We start from the raw sequence: 17,973 nt of genomic DNA, 5'->3' as shown, positions 1-17,973 counted from the left end.
GACAATCAATCACAATAATCAGTGGCTGCATAACTGCTCTACACATTCTTTTTTTTTCCTTTTCCTGGAGCTTTGATACAAGCGTCTTAAGTCTTGAGCACTCGAATAAATGCAAAAAATATGTGTGTACCAAATTCGTTGTCTCTTTCTGATCAAACAAAGCTTCAAACAACAGACGCTTGTTAACAGTAGCAGCGACATGCGTACGAGGGTTTCACCAAAAACTCTCCGGCATTTTTCGGGCCTTGTGCATACACCGCTAGTTGGCCTTCCATGTACAAACTTTTCAGACAACGGACGTGGCACATGAGGACAGGTGCTAGCTGGACAGGATGGGTGGTGCCCGTCACGTCCTTTGTCTGCAAATTTTTGCAAATTTTTGAAGTGGAGGCCTTCAGAGGGACAGCAATCAGGCCGGCCCAACCGGCTGAGGAAGAGATGCCAACCAAGCCCTGCCCGCCAAGGATGCTGCCCACCTGTGGCTGCTGCTGCTGCCCGGGGAGCTGCGAGGAGGTCTGCTGCTGCCACTCCTCGGTGAGCTCGCGCACCTCTCGCGTCAGCTCCTGGTTGGTGCGCGTCGTGATCTCCAGGTGCTCGCGCAGCACCACGTTCAGCTGCATCACCTCCCGCCGGCTGCACCGCACGCACATCCACAGGCAAGGAAAAAAGCACTGCTTGCTAGGGCCGCCAGGGGACACTCAAACACACCTCACTTTTTCTTTCTTTTTCTTTTGCTATTCTACTCAACTGGGGTTGAATTGTGGCAGCTCAAAGCGTTAAAGTGCTCCGATTTATTCAAAGATTACACGTGAAAAGAATTAAAAAGAAAGTGGAGTGATGCCATAAGATATGCTCACTCTTCTGGATTTACCGCACAAATCCACCCCAGTGCAGTAAAGATGGGCAGGTGCAGTGCTTGGAGAAAAAGATTAGGAAAAAGAACAGAGTTAGTGGACACCTAGGTGCATAATGTGCAAATATTTCTTCGCGCAGGTTCCCACAACTTTAGGATACATCAACCACAATTTGTGTTCCTCAAAAGGAAATGACTGGTTGATGGCCCCCCTCAAAAGACGCCCCAGAATACCACAGAGCTCAAGGCAGTGCCTTTGGCACAGCAGGTGACCTTGAAATCAAGACCGTAGCTCAGACTGTCCCAGTCATCAGCAGCAGTGAGGGTCTCGTGCTCAAGTGGAAATCACACCAAACAAGCGGCCAGCACACAGCAGGGCATCCACAAATGCTAGCCACTGTGTGGCAGCCATTTGCCATTACACCCTGTCGGCTGTGTTTGCAACCAGTTTAGGCCAGCCAGTGGCATCTCAAGGGGTCACAAGGGATTGCCACACAAGGCATCCAAAATTGAAACCCGTATTTCATCACGCCCTTTTTGGTTACCTTTGTTACTGCACCCTATACGTGCTTCATTCCAACAGCTTTCGCTGCATTGTTTTGCCTTCCATGTTGTCATGTTTGCTATTTTTTGAAACTTTTGCATCAAGCCTGCGCACCTACGTGTAACACAGGCCCCTAGAAGTTCCCTGCCACCCAAGGCTACCTTTTCCTGTGCTTATATTTGCTGAAAGCCTGAATCGACTCAGCCCAGTAAAGCCACATCAGGCTCATTAATTAAAAGTAAATATTCCTATTTCGGAGACTCAATGCTCTGCCCAACATTTCACGATAAAGTTTTTCTTCAGTGCTAGTTCGCAGCTTGTGTCATAATAAGTGGTGGCCTGAAAAGAAAATCCCGGCCGCCACCCCATAGGCTGCTGGAGCTTTCCAGTGGCCACTAAAAGCTGCGATTCTCCCAGATGCCTCAGGCTGTGGTCCCCGCGTAAACCGGGCCGGGCATGTGATGGCCACAGCCGCACAAAAGTAGCCGGCCCATGCACCACCAACCCCAAGACCCCTCCAAGATCATGACTGACCTCTTTCCTCAGCAAGGAAGGGAAAACGCTACGCCATCAAATCCGAGCGGGCAACTAAGCATGCCCCTACCGGCACTTGGCGCAGTGGCACCGGTGAGCGAGCCACGCCTCCCACCTCTGCCCTGCCAAGAGCCCGACTGAAGCGATCACTGGCTGTCCGGCAGCTTGCACCAAGGGATTCCAGCCTTCCCAGCTACTCGCACAATTCCCACCAAGCCTGCCAGCCGCACCAGCGCTACTGCCCGAGCCCCGCCCAGCTGCTGCTGCAGAGGCAAGCGTGCAGAGGTCCGCACCCTGGTGCCCACGCGCATATGCGAACACAGAGACGGCAAAGGGTGGCAAGCAGTGGCACCTCTTGCGCTCAGCTTCCAGGGATGCCAGGGCAGAGGCCAGGTCCGTTGGCTCTTCCTCCGGCTGTGGGTCCGGCTCCTGCGAGGCAACGCCACATTCCTTCACAGCACAGCAAACGACCCACCACAGCAGAGTGGGAAATGGCTGCTGAAAAGCCGCCCCAATCACGGGACCCTAGATTTGCTCCCCTTCTCCCAGTTTTCTTCGTTTGGCAGCTGCCGAGTGATTTGGCTGCAGGTGCCATTCTAGTTGCCATTCTAACAACGGCGGCCCCCATGTCCCGCTGCCAGCGTCACAGAGTTGTCTGAGGAAAGCCCCTCCACATGGCCCCACCCCCACCTGCTCACTCGCCCAAAATACCTTTGCAGCCAACGAGTTTGAATCATATTTACCAACAAGTCCTCACGTATTGCCAAGCGGCGGCCTTGCAGGCAAGAACCAAAAGCCACGTCGTTCCCACGAAGGACACCTTCAGACCAGCACTGGCATCTTCACTCCCTCCCTTTCTGCCCGGTGGCCAACTCCCCGGTCTCGCTCCCCCAGGCTCAAGCACCACAGGGCAGCCACAGGTTCCCGTCCCACCCTCCAAGGCGAGAACCCCTGACGCTCCCCTACATCTTGCACGCTCAAGCCACAGCCAAAGGAAGGGCAGGGGAATATGGCAGCGGGTGCCCTTCAAACTGCACTGGTGCCCCATCCTCAACCCATTTGAGTTTTCTCAGCGCTGCCCGTGCCCTGCCGTGCACCCAGTTCCTGAAGACGCATCTGGGCTCCCGGTCCGAGCACAGTGCCAGGGCAACCGACGAGCAAGCGGGAAGCCGGGGATGCGAGACCGCAAAAGTGGGGGAGGGTGGACACGGCGCGAGAGGAAGAGCCGTGAAAGACGGGAAAGGGCCGTGAAAGACAGCCTGCACCCTCAAATGCGGTGCCAGGGCAGAACAGCACCACAGTCCGTGCACCAATGACTCCTTTAGTGAACATGTGCAGCAACACCGTAATTGGAAAAACGGCGCTGTATGTGTCACCCGCGGAAATGAGATGGTGCCAGAGCATACGCATGTCTCCCTCAAATCCTTCGCCCCAATAAAAAACAAAAACACCTAAATAAAAAACATCAAAATAAAGAGCTGCACTCGCGTTAGGGAGTGTTGTCATTTTTTCGGTTACACCAAATAGCTGCCCCACCCTCGTCCACCGTTGCCATTGTCCAGCTGGCAGACTCTCGTGTCCTGGCGGCACCAAGAGGGCAGGGAAGCCTCACCTCTTTCCCGCAGGGGCATTGCTCGAGAACTCGCTCGAGCCGCTGGCAGCGATTTCCCGCAGACAGCACCTGCGGAGAGAACACGCAGCTCAAACAAAGCCAGAGAGAGAGGGAGCGTTCATCAAGAGCTCTTGACAGGAACCCATGTGCTGTCCCAGCATCAGCTGCTCTCCCAGTGAGCAGGACCCGGCCCGTGGCGTGGGCCAAAACACCGAGACACGGAGGCCTCACACGTGTTTCTGCACATCAGCTTCCGCAAACGAATGCCGAGGCTATGCGGCAAAGCCGCAAGGAGTGAGCACAGGCAATGCCGTTTGGGCAGTGACTTTGCACTAACGCTCGTTCCAAACCTCGAACAGGAGTCCGCATTGCCATTCTGTGCAGACTGGGAAGGCACAAGTGGGTGGCACCGGGGAGCACCAATGCCAACGCATTACTGTCGCACAAATCCCACTGATCGCCCTTCTTTTTGCTCCTCCGCCTCCTCCTTTGTGCTCTCGGGAGTGCCTGGTCGTGCCCGTGGCACACGCTTACCACTCTTACCGTTTCACGGTGACAACTGACATCGAGAGTCTTGACAGCACTGCTTTTCTTTTGAACACGGTCAAGACGTAGGCGTCACAGCCCAAACAAACTGCATTGATCGTGGGCACTGGCCGCAAGACACGCAAATTGAAAAGCATAACTTGCTGGGCATGTTCTTGCATCTTTGGTGAAAACAGCGCCAGCATTGAATGAAAAAAAAAAAAAACGGGGGGGGGGAGGAGGCTCACCCCGGGCAATACAGGAGGTGAAATCTTGTCCCTTCTCACCCCGTGTTCATCCATTTATTTCCGCAAAGCCCGTGTTTTCCCCAAAGAACGGCATTTGGTGAAGCACCTTTTTGTTTTGTTTTTGCCCATTGCTATACACGGGTTCCCTGGTTTAACAACGCACACAGGAAATTGGCAATCTACGCGCAGAAGACGCATGGGAAGCAGCCGCAGAGGAAAGAAACTGCGGTGCACCGCAGCGGAGGGCTGTGGATTTGGTTAGGTCCCCTGAGGTTCTCTACACGAGCACTGATACCCAATCTTTACATATTGTACTTTTATGGCATTTATCTAAGCTCTATGGCCTACCGATGCTAAGACACACCTTTAATTAGTTGAGTGCGTGATAATTGCTTACCCAGAACAGCCTGAAAAGCTTCAGTTTCATTTCCCATTTCTTTGAGCCTGGACGGCATATACGGCCAAACCACACCACGACGTCATCATTTTGCGCATAACACTGTAGAGGCCAGCGGAGGCGTTGGTTTCCGCTAAAATAGAGAGTCTTAGTTTCTGCCGAAGGCATTATGCCCACAATTACGGTGGCTATTTGATGACCGCCGCCAATAGAGGCGCATATAGCGACTTTTATTGCAATTCTCGGCCATACCATGAGCTCCTTTGCTGCACGTGGAACTGCTTTCCTTGCCAAGAATACCATTCTGGCGATCAGTGGGGCCTGTACAGTGGCTGCGTGCATCAGTTCATGAACGCTGTCGGTGCCGTGCCAGCCACTAACCTATCCGCGCGTGTGAAGTGGCATCAGCTACAGCTACATCAGCTACATCTCAGCTACATCACCCAGTTTTCCCTACCACGGTCTCCCAGCCACAGCAGCCGGGAATTGAACCCGTGCCGTGAGCCGCCACAACAGGCTCCTTTGTGAAGCGGCTAAGCCTACCAAGCAATTCAGTGACGTAAACTTTGCAGCAATAAACCAAAGCCGTCTCTTAACAATGCTGAGCGCCGAGTGCCACCCAACACCAACCCCTGGTTCCCGCCGTGGCTTTGGGGGACGCTTTCACATCACAACAGATATGCGGTGTTCTATCGACAGCTGGCTCTCGTATTTATTCGTTCAGAAATTCAAAACATCAAATGGCCCACTGTGCGAAGAACACAGCATCCGCATTGGCGTAGCTGGGACAGACAACGGCTCACTGCCATTACTTGCAGGGAAAAACTGGAAGGAGTGTTCAGGCCACAAAGCTTCCAAGGGTGCTCCTCAGACTGTTTTTTGTTTGTTTTGGTTTGTTATTCCGTAAACCCACCACTTCCACTTGCAGCAACTGGCTTATGTCCAACAGTCGTCGGGAGCTTGTTTGCAACGAGGCAAAAACAGGCCGGAGAGTATTACCTGATGAGCAAGTGCGGAAGAAACTGCTGGTAAGAACATCAAACAATGGTGGACCCAAAAGCAGAGTATGTCGAGTTCAAAAGGAATGGCAAACGAGAAAATAGTTCAGTACCTCAACATTACGACATACAAAATGCTCAACACATGGGCTCTAAACGAAACACCCACGTTTTCACAGGTTTCCACTAGAATCACAGTGACACCAGTGTCCACCACAGCGGAAAAGCGCGCCGAGAAAACAGCACACGAAAGAAAAATATAGGTGGGACAGACAAGAAGCAGACCATCTAGCCATGTGCACTGTGCCAGGATATACTGCACGGGCAGCGAGCAATTGCTCCCAAGGATAAAAAAGATTTGCATGAACAGAAAATTTAGTTTAAACAAAAGAATGCCAGATTTGTGAAGTTTTACCCGCCTAAGAATACCATATTTGCATGACTCTAACGCGCCCCCCCCCCCGATTGTGATGTGCAGGTAGGTTTACTTACGAAAATTATTAAAAGTAATTTGATGCCGACTGTACTGTGCAGACGTAAAAGATATGATGCCGCATACCTGGCAGAAGAGATTTTATGCAACTGTGGAAGCAAAAATCCCATGTGCTTTGTAAACTTGCTTATGCAGTGGCATTAAAACTGGAGTGGGAACACTGAAAGCCCATTTGGTTTTGAGCCTGCCTGTACCGTGCTTGACACAAGGCTACTTTGGGTGAAAAAAGGTGTGCGGCACTCTTAGGCTCTGAGGCTCTTAAAGCATGCTTGTTACAAAAGTAACAAGCATGCTTTAAGGACGACAGCTATACTCTTCAGTTCGCATCGGAACTCAACATGCTGTCACGGGACATGGCAGACAATGCCACCCACGACAACAATGACGACGACGAAGGGGTGGCTGGTGTGCAGCCTACGCGCGCTCTGTCCTCACCGCTGGTGCATCATGTACACACTAGATCATCCATCATCTGCCACAGTTCCTCTCACCTGTGTCCTGCCGCCATGCAGCAATATACATGCACGCAATGCTCCCGCAAACTTCCGACGAAATTTCCAGCTGTTTGCAATTCGAAATGTGTGGGTTTGACACAAGCGGCTTTCACTGTGCCAGGTTTAATTACGCATGAACCCCATCGGAAAAAAAAAAAATACTCACATGCTGGTAAATAAAGGCTACGGGTAAAAAATCCCAGTGTAAAAAAGCAGTACACGGCAATTTTACAGCCCCCCCCCCCCCCCCCCCCCCCTTTCCCCAAATGACGTGTTGAAACAAAGGTTCTTTAGGGTAGAAGATACCCACACTGGGTTCGTATCCAGAGATATCACAGGTACGTGAGCACTGACCCCCAAAGCTTCACACCCTTTCATCGCGCAGTTCACATGTCCGCAAAAATGGGCGTGGCCTAGTGTATTCCCACACATGGACAGGGGACGGAAAAATCGTGGTCGAGCTGGGAATCCCCGTGTGCAGCACCCGCAGCAGTGCTGAGTGCAGCCATGGAAGATGCGGATCAAGGAGGACGAGTAAATGCTGCTGTCGCTGCCTGGACTAAAACAGACAACACCTATGGCGAGCAACAAGGCAATTTTAATGAGTACCCCCCTCAGCCAGGACCGTGTAATGCCCTGCATTTCCACAGGAATGCAGGTATGGCAAAAGTAACACCTTCAATCGTTAAAATAATGGAGATACTTCGACATACACAATTTTGAAAAAGCAAAAAATAAGACAAATTGAAAAATAAAATGATCACAAAATTGATCTGACAAAACCAAAAATATGGCTCTTGTACAGCTCACCCAAAAACTGAACACCAAACAAAGAATGTCCACAAAAGAATGTTCGAAATACGAATAAAAAATATCGAAAGTGTGCAAACCGTGCGACGCCCCACATTTCGATAAAAATGCAGATTTGGCGGAAGTAACCTTTCATAATCGCTTTAGGAGCATAAATGGAGATAACTGGCCGAAGGTGATTTTTAAAGACCGAGCAATAAGAAAAATAAAAGCAATAAAACTTTCACAAAAATAATCCAACCCACAAATAATTCAAGCACTGTGAAAACTGCCAAGTGCGGAGCAGTGATTCACCAGAGGGCCGTGGTGTTCCAACACGCACACATCGACAGGGACCGGCCCGCCGGACCTGCCGTGGTGAGACCGGCTTTCCACGCATGCATGCTCGGTGTGTACTCCGACACCCGCGGTGCCTCCTGAAGGTGCAAAAGAAAACTGCTGCGCCAGGAAAAGCTCTGGTGGTACTGGTCCTAAACACCACACCACGGGTGGCAGCGATTTTATTAGGTGTTTTATTAAGGGCAATTTCTCCACATGTGGAAACATATGTTCGAACTTCCTGTGGTGCTTGATGCGCCTGCCCTGAGTCAAAGGGATCAGGACCCCGAACTTACTCACCTACTATCAGCATGACGTTGGTACCGAAAGCAGTCAAGAGACGGTGCCGCAGCAAGATGAGGCACTCTCATTAATTTGGGGTCATCATCTTTTCCTTATTTCATGTCACTGTGTACTCACTTGCAGAGCAACGGCAGCCCCCGTGGCAACAGCGCCGCACACAGACGCTTTGCATAGGAGGAACATGTGGCGCAATGGGATTGACGTAACGTGGGGGACCCAGGTCTGGTGCCGACCGGGGTCTTTTCGAAGCCCTTGTTTAAGTGCGCACTGCTGGGTTACGCGTCACTGCGACGGACTGGCTAGAGACACCGTGACCTTGGACGAGCCGGGCCCCATTCGTTGCTCCGCACTTAAAATATGCACACCTCCCCCAAGAACCGAAAAAAGTCCCCAAAAGAATGGTTGAAGTGCGAATAAAAAATGGTGAAAATGAACAAACCGTGCAACGCCCTGCTTCCACAAAAATGCAGACACGGCGCAAGTTACCCCGTATCGTTATAACAGCATAAATGGAGATAATTGGTCAAACAAAAGTTTAGAAAAAAATCAAAATCATTAAATTTTCACAAAAATGATCTGATCAAAATCAAAAATATGCACCTCCCGCAAATCCTGAAGGCTGAAAAGAAAGTCCACAAAAGAAGACTGTGAGTACGAATCACATATAGTGAAAATGAACCAACGATGCATTACGCCTCGCATCTTTGCAAAGGATAACCATGGCGAAGTAAAAGCACTTCGTCGCTATAATGGTTAAATTTACATCAATGGCGAAAAGAAACAAACGAAAACTTAAAAATAAAAAAGGAAGCCAACATCTTTCGCTACAGCCATATCTGGCTGTAAAAAACTAACTCCGACAAGCGCCAAAAGAATGCTGCGCATTAGTAAACAATTCTCTGAATTTCTGCATTTTTTTAGGATGCAAAAAGAGAAATAGAGAGAGAGAAATAGGGAGAATTTTACTTAAAGCATAGCTAAGTGCGTTGGGTGACCGACATATCCCAGCGAAAAAAACCCATTGGAAGTTCAATTGGACCCGTCCAAAATACTGGAACTAACTGCACTTCCAATCGGTTCATCGTGTTTTGGACGCGTCTAACAGGACTCCCAATGGCTATTTTTTCTCTCTCTCTCTTTTTTTTTTTTTTTTTCATTTTGGCTGGGCATCCGCCGCCTGCCAGTGATTATGGCAGCTCGTTCCGCGAGTATGTTCTGAGTCTGCAGGTCCAGGGCGAATTCTACGCACCGATGGGAGTGAAACGCTATTTGTACTAAAACAACGTGCAGCAGTTGTGGCGCACAGTTACTGCCCTGACACAATTCCGCCCACCCAAAAGAGGCCACCCGCCAAAGCTACACCCGGGCTATGGGTGCGTTGTAGGTGAGATCTGCGGATCACTTTAGACCAACTAGAGTGCATGTCGACACACAGCGTTTTCGCCTCCAACAGACAGCGGCCACCGCGGCAGGTCAGTGCACTGGCGGGACACGTGCGCTACCAGTACTGTTCAATCGCCAACGCGCGCCGCAGTCTCGCGCAATTCATATGTTACCGCAAAGTGCGCCCCAGTCCACTCCACTTCCTCAATTCGCTGCAGCGTGTAGGTCCTTTAGCCGCGCACCACCAGCGACGTCCGCCCGGGAGCAAGATCCGCCCCGACTTCCCCACATTCCCGTCAACGCGCGACTGTCCGCTACGGAGTCGGCTAGAGCGTCCGGTCCCGCCATCCCCTCGACCCCGCGCACCGAAGGAACCCGGGCCGTGGCCGGGACCCACCTGGGGAAGAGGAGGCGTCGCGAGCAGGCGCTCCCAGTGGGCGATGCGCTGGCGCACCGAGGGGGCCGCTGCCATGGCGGCGGAAACACGCCGCCGCTGCCATGGCGACCCGCGATACCCGCGGCTGGGCGGAAAACTCGATCGCCCCAACGACGGGACGAGGACGCAGCAGCCGTCGAAAACTACGCCGACCACGGTAGGATAACGGAAGGTTTGCGCGTAGCCCCACAGGTACGAAAGAAAGCGTCACCTCGAGTTCCACTCCAGGTACCAAAAAAGGAGCAGGAAAGACGCGTACGCTCTTGCCTCTGTTCCGATGGTCCGAGAGCGCCCGTGACTGCTTCTCGACCGCCTCCCGCAACTACCTGCCACGCATTGGGTCATCGCGGCGATGTTTGCCAAAAGAGAAATATTGGGACGTGCCAATTCTGGCAAACAACTCCCCCAGAACCTGGGCCCCGAAACTTCTCCCGATGAACGCAAGGCTCGCTGCGGAAGTTGTAACGGCCCCGGGAGGCTCGAACCCGCAGCAACGCTGTCCGCTCCCGTTCTCCAACCCCCTCGGCCCCGCGGAACTTATCGACAAACACGCGTGGCCGGAGTTCTTCTCTACGAGCAACCGGTTCGCCCTTCTCATTCGAACGAACTCCGAAAGGTTGCTTGTCATGTTTTCCACTCGTTCAACGGGCGTAAACAAAATATATCTGGCACTTTCTTAGTGCGTTGCAGTTTTTTATTTCTGCACTGCCTTCTGGAAAAACAAGATCCAATGTCTTAGGTCCGCAATGGTAATTATCGCATGAGTCGCATGTAGGTGTCCGAGTTGTTACGCATACCCGGCTGCAGACAGTGGTGCTGAAATATATTCGGTCACACGATCACTGCACAGTGCACACCTCACCGTGACCTTCGTGATCCCTTTGTCACACCGAGGGTCGTAACTCTCTTCCCTCCGAACTGTTCTCGTTCAGCAGCCTTGCAGACGAAGCGCAAGAGTGGGCACAGGCTTCGTCTGCAAGGCTTTGCTTCGCATTGCCAACACACTCGTTGTGCAGCCATGCTCAAATTAAAGCCGCAGTTTTTGAACTACATACGTGATGACGTCTAAACAGCTTTTGGCACTTTTTTTTTACTATTACCTCCTTTTCGCGTTCATTGTTCTTATTTTATTAATCTGTTTCTTTGCTTTTGCCGTTCATTGTTCTTATTTTATTCATTTGTTTCTTTGCTTTTATCAGTTTTGTTATTTCCTGTCTTCATTAACTCCATGGACCAATATTTTGCGTATCGCTACGCCCATGAAGCCTTTTTTGGCCTGGGCTGGCCCGCGCCTGTTATCAGTTCGTTTGGGCAAACAAACACTATTATTCAAAGCGAAGCCGAAGCCGTAAACGCTGTCCGAGGCAGCTTGATGCGCAACGAGGTCCGGATAGAACAAAGTCCTATCGATAGCGCCGTTGTTCAAGCGACGCCCCCTCCCCAGCCCCACCGAAATCCGCCGCAGCAGAAGCAAGACCCCCCCTCCGAAAGGCGAATGCGCACCAGACCATTCAGCAGGCCTTTTAGACGAACCACTGAACAACGGTACAACCACAAAGGCGTCTCCAAGTCGCTGGGAGAGGAGATCCTGCCTCCTCCCAGTAAGGCAGTGATGGAACTGTAGGGGTCGCCGCCGAAAACGCAACACGTGCTCATCACCAACAACAAATGACTTCATTCACTCTTCAGCACTATGATCGCTATGTTCCGCCAAGTGCAGCGAAAGATCGTACGATTGGTCCGAATTTTTGAGGAAAGGAGGGGACACCCTCGAATAAACCCGTATGGGTGCGTCTTCCTCCACTCTAGGGTGCCCCTGTGGGCACTACTCCGCTCACGGAAGGCGGAAAACGCGTTTGCCGTTTCGCAATCGCATACAAATGCCAGAAAACGACGAGATTTGCGGGATGCATTGACGCACGGATCGCTGCGATCAACTGTGAATCGAAGCGCCTTAGCGTGATCGCTGCGGCCCGCCACTGCAGCAGAACCAGCGCTGGGTGGCGAAAAGTGAAGCGGACGACCGCAACTCGCGAGCCGAAGTTGCGAAAGGCGCTGCGTTTCCTGAAGCACCGAAACGTCTCTAGAGAACTTCGATGAAGGACACTAAACCCATGTAGTTGGGCGTACGCGGAGGAGGAGGTGCGTGCGCCCGTTCTGGTAAAATGTGCGCAGTCTTGCTGCTAACTATACGCCCGTGTCCAATCATTTTCGCGCCTGCTTCGACAGCGCTTATGCTGACAAAAGGGGCCACTGCCCCTTTTCATCATCACATCAGTGGCGCCATCTCTACAGAATTAGAAGTAACTCCGGGGGTTGATGGCACCTTGTCATTGGCAGTTTTTGGCACCAACATTTGCTGTTGCGCGCCTTTTCTGCATCTGCTTCGCACGTTTCGCTGGCCATGGGCTAGTTCTTGAATAGGTCACGCCGTCGGCAGAATTTCGTCTTGAGGGGGAAACCCATTGCCCCGCCGTAGGAGGTGGGGGGGGGGGGGGGGGGGGCGTAAAATATTTAAAGCATAATTTCACAGCATCCAAGGGATAACGAGGAAAGCTCGTTTCTGTTCTTAGAGGGACACCAAAGTTAACATTGCGGGATTACTATCGCGAATGTGAAGAGTCCGGTGACTCAAGGCCACGGAGCGAGAATTATTGAGGATGCGCAACAGGGCTTGCTCCGGCGGCGCGATAAAGTCACGGCACCGACGCACCCTCTGTCGCGAGGCGCCAAAAGGAAAAAAGGCCCGCCTGTTCAAGGTCAGTCAGTGCATAGCCGGCTGCCGTCATGGGCAGACGACGCCTACGAATCCTTCGCGCGACTGGACTTTCATTGTAGTCAGTTTGCGGCGGAAGAAATCTTGGCGTTTCAAACATCGCTGTCGTAAGAGCTTTGATAATTTTTGAACGCGAAACCTACCATACAAAAAACGTGGTTAACAATCTAGGTATGATTACTTCCAGTGAATGATGGTTCTTATTCCTCTATCCCAATCGTTCGTATTCAGACTGTCCTAACTTCGCCGCCCTGCAATGGCGTAGCCATGGGAGAAGGGGGGGGGGGGGGCTGACCGGGCAAAAAGCATTTTTGCTCGTTTTGGCATTCCCGCAGTAGTGCGAAGCGATAATGGACCTCAGTTCGCATCGCATGCCTTCACAGCTTTTGCGAGACACTACGGATTCCAGCACCTAACGTCGAGTCCAAGCTACCCGCAGTCTAACGGGGAAGTTGAAAGGATGGTGCGAACGATCAAAGAATTGTTCACGAAAGCGGACGACCCTTTTCTGGCGCTCTTGTCGTACAGAGACACAGCAGGCGTCACCGGGTACAGCCCAGCACAGCTGCTGATGGGAAGGAGCCTGCGAACCAGGCTTCCCAAGATGACGGAAAGTATGGAACCGAAGTGGCCTGCACCGGACGAAGTCAAGCGCCGAGATGAAGAGGTGAGAATGCGGCAGAAGAAAGACTTCGATCGCCGTCACGCCACGACCGTCCTTCCTCCGCTGCAGCCGGGAGATACGGTGTAGGTTCGAGACGTCAAGGCTACGGCGTGCGTTCTCAGCCCAGCTGCCAAGCCCCGTTCGTACGTCGTGGAAACACCCACCGCTGTGCTCGTGCATAATAGGGTTCATCTAGTGCCCTATTCAGATCCAGCTACGCAGCCAGCTCGAAGTGACAACGGCGAGGAAAAAGATCGGAGCAAGGTAACACCCACCACGGCGACAGCAACACCAGGAGTGTCCGGTGAACGCGCAGTGCGAGTTACGAGGTTCGGGCGTCGGGTCAAGACTCCGAAAAGACTGGACTTGTGATGTGTTAAGACTTGACGTGTGATTTATTTTGTTTCGTATGTGCTGATCTCGGGGAAGAGATGTAGAGGGCGCTACATGCCATTCATGCTATATATTGTTGTGACAAATAAAGGTGTGCGTCATTCGTTCTGCTAGCACCGCTCCAGTCACTGGTGTTGGCGCGGCTATTGCAGCCGTCAGCACACATTCCCCTACAGTATGGGCCAGTTCCTTGCCCCAGAGCCGATGCTGGACGCGGAGGCAGGCCCGGACCGCCTGGGTGGCTACCGAGGTTGGCTCTGGGAACTTGGCTTAAAAGCGGTGAAAAAGGATCCCTTATTAAAGGGACACTGAAGTGAATTTGTCAAGCTCCCGTTTTTGCTTGCACTGTGTAGACTGGCTCAAATTAGCACACTTTTCATTGTTTTTACGATTGACAAATCGGTAATTATTTTACAAAGCGCGAAAGAAGAAAAACTACCATGCGCGGTTTGCGGCGGCCGCACCAACTAAAGCTGTGACGTTAGGAGGAGCGGGCACCGTGATTGGACGATGCACAAGGTGAGCAACCAAACAAGTTTCGGTTTCGGTTCTGTAAAACACAACCGGTGGCGTTGTTGGATGGGCATTCTCAATGACTCAGTAATCATCGTACCGCGCTTCTGCCATGTTGTCAGCTGTAAAAATGCATAAAGATAAGCCTCCTAGGACGGCTTGGAATCGTATACCATTCACTAGCCGAAACCTACGCAGTGCATGAACGCCCTCCGCGTACCCGTAGACGCCCAAATGTCATGCGCTTTTTCCCCATAATTGGAGCTTGCCTCCCTCATGCCTGTATCGTAAAAAGCGTGTTCGCACCAGGCCAAGGGTCTGTTCATTCTGGCCTGTGCCCACTGCCTGCAAGCAGTCGGTGCTTATGGCAACAGCACGCCAACGAGAACTCGCTAGCGCGCCATGCATGTGCCAGCCTGCGCGCGTTTTGTGAACTAGTTCGTGTAGCCATGAACGTTGCGGCCCTAAAAAAGGTGAACTCAATATAGAAAACATCGGCGGAAAACAAAAAAGTTAACTTACAAAAAAAAAGCACGTACCCGCGGGGATTCGAACTCGTGACTTCCAAAACATTTGCAGTGACATACCCAGCGCCCCAGACTACTGAGCCACGGAGCGGGACGCGAAGGCCTTGCTAATATAGGGTATATATTGTACAACCGGTTTACACTTTTATTTAGTTTTGGCATTTCAAGCAGCTTAGGTGACTATTTGTTGTACTGCGATCGTGCAGTAAGCGTCGCCCGAGTTTCCACAGTAGCTCACGTCTAGCAATTGCATTTCGTAGACGGAAAAGCGTTCGCAGATGCGTAGTCGTGCTGCTGACCGCTGTGCTTGTTCGCCCAGCGCAAAAAAGTGCTTCCCGCGCCCTAGTTTTACGCTGTACGGTAAAAATATCAGTTGATTTTATTTCCTTAGTACCTATATTGACTTCGCTGACTCTTCTCCCGCCTTCAAGAGGCCTTATATTTTCCTACTGGCGTACCAGTCAGCGAAGCGTCGCATGTGCGCTTGTGCAGAACTTGTGTGAAGCGAACTTGACTTGGAGCTAGATACAGTGTACAAACAAACCAAGTAAAGAAAGGCACATTCTTCCATTCACAAACGTGTCCTGGCTTCGTTTCAACTAAGCAAACGAATTGCGACCAAGCAATTTTTTTTAACCTCCTTGATTGCGACGACCTGCCGGCGGCCGGCGGACGAAACGCTGGGCCGACTGACTCTGTCGGCCGGGGAGCCGTGCAGTAGCGCAGCCGTGGCACAGCCAATTGCCAGCTCATCCCCTCCTGACGTCACACGAAAACGCCACAGAAAATGGGCGAGCGTAAAGAGAGGAGGACAGCATTTTCGAATTAGTTTTTCTACTAAATAAAATCGCGTAAACGCGCCTAGAGTGGTCGAAACATGGCCTGGGGACTCCGGACTACAATTTGCGCTAGTAATCCCGCAATGTTTACATATCACTTCAGTGTCCCTTTAAGGGTCCGCCGCAGTCACCCCACGCGGGCACGACTGCTCGCTGCCGACACGAAGGTTCCTGGACAACAGGATCCAGGGCCTTCGATAGGTGCTTATGATGGCCAATGTCTCTGGCCTTTAGTAGCGACCAGTCTAGGAGGCGCGCACTTGCTAGGACCGAGGAAAGAGGGATTGGCTCACTTCTTAGGGAAGCTTCTCGTCCTCAGTATCGGGAGTAGGGCTGGTCGTACTCTATAAGGATTACTCCTTCCACCTGATGACTGCTGCCCGTATGGGGAGGGTTCCCTGGTGGGTGAGTGGTTGGCATAGGAGCACATAAGAGGTCCACCGAAACCCTATCAGTCACATAGGCCTTCCTATGGAGATAGGTGATTCAGGTGCACATAGGATCGACGGATGCGTACAGGGTACAGTTTACCCCGTCTGTCGGACAGTTAGCTTTACCAGTATCCGAAACCGTTTTAGACGAGGGGGATTAGTACCTATGTAGGCTGGGCAGGTGTCTCTTGAGTACTCGGGGGTACCTATGTAGGCTGGGCAGGTGTCTCTTGAGTACTCGGGGGACCTGGTGGGTGTTAGCCGGTGGGCTGGTTGTGAAAGGGGTCCAGAGATTAGGTGTCGTCACTCCGTCGCAGGTTCTCCCTGTTCTTCGCTGTCGGAGCTCAGATGGTCGGAACCTATAGTGGGGTCCGCTGAATTCCAATTGGAACCGTCTGACGCCCATCCTGAGTTTTCAGGCCTATTTTAGGAGTCAGACATCTAAGGATTAGAACAAAAACCTCGCTGTCCCCATTCCCACCCACTTTCCCATAACCCATTCCTTATTACCACCATCCGCATCCCTCATCCCAACCTTTCCTGCTACCGTCCCAGGGGAGATCAGGGGAGTCTCCCCGGGCCCGCTCTCCTGGCTGTGGTGTCGCTGTGTAGCATTTTTCCCTTTTATTTTCCACTTCCGTGGGTATTTACTTCTCTTCAAAACTCTAGTTGACCTCGGTCCAGTTTGTTTATTTTTAATTGGCGTCACCCGTGATACGTATGTGGTACGGTTTGGGCTTTTATTTTATATTACAGCCCTTTAGCTTTATGTTATGCCTGGTACGTCGCCTGTGAACAAAGGCGCATATCTTTCGAAAGTGCCGTTCACGACTCAATGTCCACCCTACGTATGGGTGCTTACACAAAACGAAGCGTCTGAGAGGTACGAACCGCTGAGGGATTATTGCGGAGGGGTGCAGCCCCAAAAGTGACGGCGCCTTCGGGTAAGCTCAGCGCACGAGACGCCAAAGGCGTGCGTTGTGTCCCTTTGTGAGTGACATGTCGCCACACGGAGAATTATTGGCCGGCTGAGTCGTTCTCAGCAGAGGAGATTGATTCGTCACGCTATGGCTGGGGAAGCAAGGAGTGGTCCGCACTAATTCGCGGCGGAAAAAAAGAGGGACCGCCGCCATTGATGGTTGAAGACTGGTACAATGCAGGCCCGAAAGGGAACAGACGATCTCTGTATGTCAAGCAGAACAACGTGCAAGCGGCGGTGGCTGCCCACGGCCGCTCCATCTCTCAAGGGGTATTCACACGACGGAGAGTGACGTCACCGCAGGCGGAGTTCCGCTCGGCCAGCTCCTTCGCTCACACGGAGGATGCGACTTTCTGACGGACATCACTGTTTGCAGTCGCCTATCTCTAAAGCAGAGCTGCCGTAGCACCGCCGATTCCGCGACAGCTGTTACGCTCATACGTACTGATCATGTCAACCGACCAAAAATTGGTCGTCGACGCGATGCAGGTGCTGCCGCGCGCAGAGAACGGCGCGCGACGTGGTAGCAGCCGGCCGGCCTACCTACAGGCCCGCATACTGATGTTAGGCTTAACACTGCGGCGAATATTCAATCGCCGCTCTGGCAAGCGGCTCAGGTGACGATTTTTAAAGCAACTTTCCATCACATCATTACCCCATTTCTCGTATACGCAGCTTTGTTTGCGCCTAGGGGAGCAATAACAAGCTGTCGCTCTAGCTACCGGCGCCGGCCTGCGCCAATTCGCGGCCGCGGCCGCCGCTCGCCAAGCGCCCGTGCTGGTGGTATACGCGGCTCCCTCAGTGCGCCTGTCATGTGCGCCACGCATTTTCGCGTCCAATGTATTAAGAAGCGATAAAAATAGAGCGCCTGCAACCGCTCTAGAACTTCAGTCGCGGCCAGCT

At 52.1% G+C, this 17,973-nt stretch overlaps 1 protein-coding gene across 3 annotated transcripts in view; it reads right to left on the bottom strand.

Annotated features, from left to right (window-relative positions):
* Window positions 1-17,973, bottom strand: part of LOC144168709 (uncharacterized) — a 191,867-nt gene that overhangs the window by 117,741 nt on the left and 56,153 nt on the right. For all 3 annotated transcript variants that reach the window (XM_077697655.1, XM_077697654.1, XM_077697653.1), the window contains exons 4-6: window positions 3,544-3,612; window positions 2,284-2,360; window positions 477-633 (exon numbers count right to left, since the gene is read on the bottom strand). In XM_077697655.1, the coding sequence (XP_077553781.1) occupies window positions 477-633; window positions 2,284-2,360; window positions 3,544-3,612 (303 nt within the window). The remainder of the gene's footprint in view (window positions 1-476; window positions 634-2,283; window positions 2,361-3,543; window positions 3,613-17,973) is intronic.

The sequence above is a fragment of the Haemaphysalis longicornis genome, unplaced genomic scaffold, assembly GCF_048455015.1.
Source record: "Haemaphysalis longicornis isolate Haplotype H1 unplaced genomic scaffold, Haemaphysalis longicornis Haplotype H1 scaffold_2, whole genome shotgun sequence".
NCBI classification, from domain to species: Eukaryota; Metazoa; Arthropoda; class Arachnida; order Ixodida; family Ixodidae; genus Haemaphysalis; species Haemaphysalis longicornis.
This window is presented reverse-complemented; position numbering and strand designations above follow the sequence as displayed.